This window comes from Salvelinus alpinus, chromosome 24 (assembly GCF_045679555.1).
Source record: "Salvelinus alpinus chromosome 24, SLU_Salpinus.1, whole genome shotgun sequence".
In the NCBI taxonomy this organism is placed as follows: domain Eukaryota; kingdom Metazoa; phylum Chordata; class Actinopteri; order Salmoniformes; family Salmonidae; genus Salvelinus; species Salvelinus alpinus.
In genome coordinates, this window is record NC_092109.1 from 38,353,277 (window position 1) to 38,358,182 (window position 4,906).

The following is a 4,906-nucleotide window of genomic DNA, read 5'->3' on the forward strand; positions in this document are numbered from 1 at the left end:
TCCTGTTGATGGCCTTGCGGAGATTAGAGGAAATATGAATTATCAATAAGCACACGTAGCCAAAAGACACTGTATTCGTGGAATGACCCAATACATCATCCATCTATTTACTTTTTATTCAAATATTGAAATACCAAAAGTTGTTACAAAACAAAATAATTGTTTAAATGTGTATGTTTGTAATATGATTGTATTATTTGATTTTCATTGTGGTTAATCTTGTTGTAAAGGGTGGGTAACTGGTGGCAGGGAAGTCAGACACAGGAGAGCAGAACTTGGTAAATAGCCGGAGCAGTTTAATAGTAAAACCAACGGCATAAGAAAATACAAACTATGTGTACAATAACCCGACGCACACCAGTCAAACATATGTGCACAAGCAATAAACAATACCACACAAAGACATGGGGGGAACAGAGGGTTAAATACACAACACATAATGAGGGAAATGAGAACCAGGTGTGTTGGGAAACAAGATAAAACAAATGGAAAATTAAAAATGGATCAGCGATGGCTAGAAGACCACGTCGACTGCCGAACACCGCCCGAACAAGGAGAGGCATCGACTTCGGCAGAAGTCGTGACACTTGTACAGTACAATGAATATTGAATATTGTACTTAGACCTAATCTTTTAGTCAATTGTAAGGTCCTATGGGTTTTTAAAGCACTAGGGCTAGAAGCACCTTATCTAAAGCAGGGGTCCTCAAACTCTGGGTCTGGGACCCCTTTGTGATAGAAAATTCACTAGGGACCCTCTCATATTCTCATATAAAAATAGTATACAAGGAGTTTTACTATGATGTAGGCAGTGCATGGCTGGACAAACCAATTCTTGGGCCCTGTGAAGGAACATTTTAAAGGGTGGCCTCTTGGCATTGGAGAGAACATTTTTGTTGTTGCAGCTTTAAATCTAATATCTTGCAATTCTACACATTTTGCCAGGAGGAAGAGAGAACATTTTGCAATTGAAAGCTTAAATTGCAGTGCATTTATGTTAAAAAATGATTTGGGGGGTACACAAGAGATAATTGGTGGAGTACTGTGGATACCGATATCCCTGTGAGCCTCCCAGGCCCATGTTGCCCAGGGTTAAGAACATAGATTCATAATATTTCATTGTATTATATTACACCCTCTAAACTTATTCCACGGATCCCTTGGCCAAATATTGTTCAATCTGTTGTTAGTAATATTAATTTAAAAAATGAACTGTAAAAATACAAAATGTTATTTTATTTGACATATTTTGAGATCTGACCACGGACCCTCTGCAGTACCTCTGCGGACCCCACATTGAGAACCCCTGATCTATAGGACTGCCTCTGAATAAATACCTGGTTGGGCCCTCAAGTTGTTAACTTTTGTCAGACGCCAAACTGTTAACTTTTTAATTTACCCAGGTGAACTGTATGAAAAGTGGTGAAGCAGCGTTTTTCTTTTACACCCCCACATTCTGGAATGCCCTGCACGCAACATCAGAGAGGGAAAACTGTTAACTCTTTTTAACACCAAATAAAGACTCAGTTTGGCTTTTAATTATCTGGCTGGTTTTGTCTTTTAATATCCTATTTCTGTTCTTGTGTTTGTACTCATTGATATTCTTCTGTGAGTTAATGTTTACCATGTTTCCTTTTAATCCATATTTTATTTGTATTATGTACAGCACCTTGTGTTGTGGTTTCTGTATGCAGTGGCGACCAGTCATTCAGGGCTGCCCCACCTGTTTTGAGCCCCACCTGTTTTGAGCCCCACCTGTTTTGAGCCCCACCTGTTTTGAGCCCCACCTGTTTTGAGCCCCACCTGTTTTGAGCCCCACCTGTTTTGAGCCCCACCTGTTTTGAGCCCCACCTGTTTTGCTGTTTTGCATGTTATATTGGGATTAATACTGTCACATATCAGTTTGCAAACAATGTAAAAAAAATATTGAGTTAATAAAGCTGCATACAAACATGGTCTCTTTTTGTTTTCTTGAGGAAAGCAGCTCCAAAATGCAGGTGTTTCAGTCTAGCTCAGTGCTTTCTGTGGTGGAGGGGCAGCCAGAGGAAAATACAGAGCGTTGGTGTACAGCACCTTAGTTAGTGGTCTCTGTATGACGTGTTATATAAATAATGTGTTGGCTATTATTATAAAATAAAACACTGAAATAAAGTAAACAAATACATGGAAATACATTACTTAATTAACTAATTGTATAATAAATTCGTTTAAAACCTTGAATGTACCATTTCCTCCTGAGAGACTGGTATAAAAGTAAGATACATGATCTATGTTCATCTTAGTGAGGAGGGATACGGATGTTTAGTAAATTTGCTTTATTTATAGCTGCTTCAAGGCCTTGTGAAAGTAGGGTTGGCATGAATTCATCAATTCAGTAGCCTAAATTCAATGAAGGATGTAAATTGTGAACTGAAAAATCCTCTTTGAAAATAGATGACAGTTGTCAATTCTTGATTTGTAATTAGGGGCCCTTAGTCCATTATGGCAACTTAACATATATAGGGCAGGTCTATAATTGGCTACAACATTTGTTTTATGAAGCCTAACAAAGGTCTAGTCCTATTGTAAATGACAGTCGACCTATGACTACTATAAAATGCCTGCGAGACGAGTGCGACAGGCAGGAAACTGGTTATGTGACCTCACCTTCTCATGTTCTGTGTGAAAGTGAAACTAAACAAACAGGCGCTGACATTTTGTTCAGGATAGAGACATTTTACTGTTGACTGCAGCTCATATCCTCGATTGATGTCTGTAACCTGGTTATAGGAATATAGGCTTGCCTACTCTTGTCGTGGCATATTTTCGAGGTTAAAGCCGTCTTTGGATCAACAGCGTGACAAGTATAGACTACTCAGAACATGTTGCAGTAATAATTGTTTACTGAAATTACCGAATAATCTTCTTGTCACTATTTGGTAACTTGTCTGTGAGGAAGAAAACGGAGTAACAGTCGGGACCATTTCTTGAAGACAGACGGCGCACTCACACTCATTGAACTATCAGACTTTACATTCTATACCCCTGTAAGTACATTTATATACATTTTATTTTAAATACGTAAACCTTTAGTTTATATGACAAGCTTTAGGTCTAATATAATGCGCAGATTCTTCATCATTCAATTGTTTTAGTCTACGGCGCCATCTGCCCTTGTAACATGATATTACGACTTCAAGACAAAGTTTAATAAACACTATGGGCCACATTTGTGTTAACGCAAAATGGTAGAACTAGAAGTCAAATTAAGAATGAATTTGCTATAACAGTTACGTTAATAAAGACAAAGACTAGGCCCCATTACACTATAATTCATGTCATGTTTTAACTTTGTTAATTGTTTTAATCCCTTTGGGACAAACAGGTGCAAATTTCACAGAGCCTTTAGTTTGACACATTTGTTGTCTATGATTAACAGGACTGGTGGTTAGTATCCTACAACAATCGACAATGGACAGACCTGGATTCACTACAGCCCCTCATCCTCCTGATGTCAGGATTGTGCTGCTGGGTAAAACTGGAGTGGGGAAGAGTGCAACAGGAAACACCATTCTGGGTCAAGACGTGTTTCACTCAGCTTTGGACTTTTCCTCAGTTACCATGAAATGTCAGGAGAGAACTGTTCTCATTGGACAGAATAGAGTCAGTGTGGTTGACACTCCAGACTTCTTCTATGCAACACACACACAGGAGGGTTTGAGTTCAGAGATAGAGAGATGTATCCACCTGTCTGACCCTGGACCCCATGCATTTATCTTTGTTCTAACTCTTGATACTTTCACTGAGCAGGAGACAGATGTAGTCACTGTATTTGAGAAATGTTTTGGTGAAGTAGCTTCAAGATACACCATCATTGTCTTTACTCATGGAGACGAGCTGAACAACAGAACAATAGAGGAACTAGTAGAGAACAATGTTAAGTTGTCTGAGCTCATTGAAGAGCGTGGTTGGAGATATCATGTCCTTAACAACAAACACAGAGCCAATAGAAACCAGGTGACTGAGCTGCTGGAAAAGATACTCATCATGATGAATGTGAATGAAGGTAGCTGTTACACACATGACATGTTGCAGGAGGCAGAAAGAAAGAGAAGAGAAGAGATTGAGTTGATGAAAGAGGAGAGTCGCAGGGAGGAAGAGAGGAGAAGAGAAGAACACCAGAGATGGTTAGAGAAGGTGAGAAGAGAGACGGAGGATAGAGTACGGAGAGAGATTGAGGATAGAGAAGGGAGAGAGATGGGGGATAGAATACGGAGAGAGATGGAGGATAGAGAAGGGAGAGAGATGGAGGATAGAGTAGGGAGAGAGATGGAGGATAGAGTAGGGAGAGAGATGGAGAGAGAAACTCAAGAGAAGACAGCACAGCGCAGGGCAGCGATTCTGTCCATTTTATATATGAAACCAAAGCATTTCTATCTGCTCAGTGCTTTAGTTGCAGTGGCCATGGGAGGCATTTGTGTGTGGAGCAAAGACCCTGTGAATGTGACAGAGTTCATAAGGGGTTCTCTGATAGGGGTGTTAGCTGAGACAATGGGAGCTGGATCATACACACTTATGGACATAGCCTGGGGACAGATTTTAAGACGGGGTGTAAGGTCTACTATAGCCACTGAGATCCAGACTGGGAAATCAGTTGGAAAAGCTATGGGTTTCATAGGAGCAGCAGCATTTGGTGGATTGACAGGAAGGTTAGTTGGCCCAGGAGGAGGAGTGGTGTTAGGTGGATTATCAGGGTTGTTAGGAGGAGTTGCTGTGATGGCGTTAAGAAATAATTAAAAGAATAGAAAAAAGCAGATATTTCCCTCTGATGCACTTCTAAACTACAGCTCCACTTCCTATCTCTCTATGGGAGGAGCTCTGATTGCATCTTCCTATGAATCCCCTCTTCATAATGATGTCATTCTATA

General features: G+C 40.1%; 1 protein-coding gene across 1 annotated transcript; it reads left to right on the top strand.

Annotated features, from left to right (window-relative positions):
• The first annotated feature begins 2,700 nt into the window (after positions 1-2,700).
• LOC139552803 (GTPase IMAP family member 4-like) lies at positions 2,701-4,906 on the top strand. The gene is made up of 2 exons (XM_071364850.1): positions 2,701-3,025; positions 3,418-4,906. Exon 2 carries the CDS (start codon positions 3,450-3,452, stop codon positions 4,773-4,775), a length of 1,326 nt encoding a protein of 441 aa, XP_071220951.1. The 5' UTR covers positions 2,701-3,025; positions 3,418-3,449; the 3' UTR covers positions 4,776-4,906.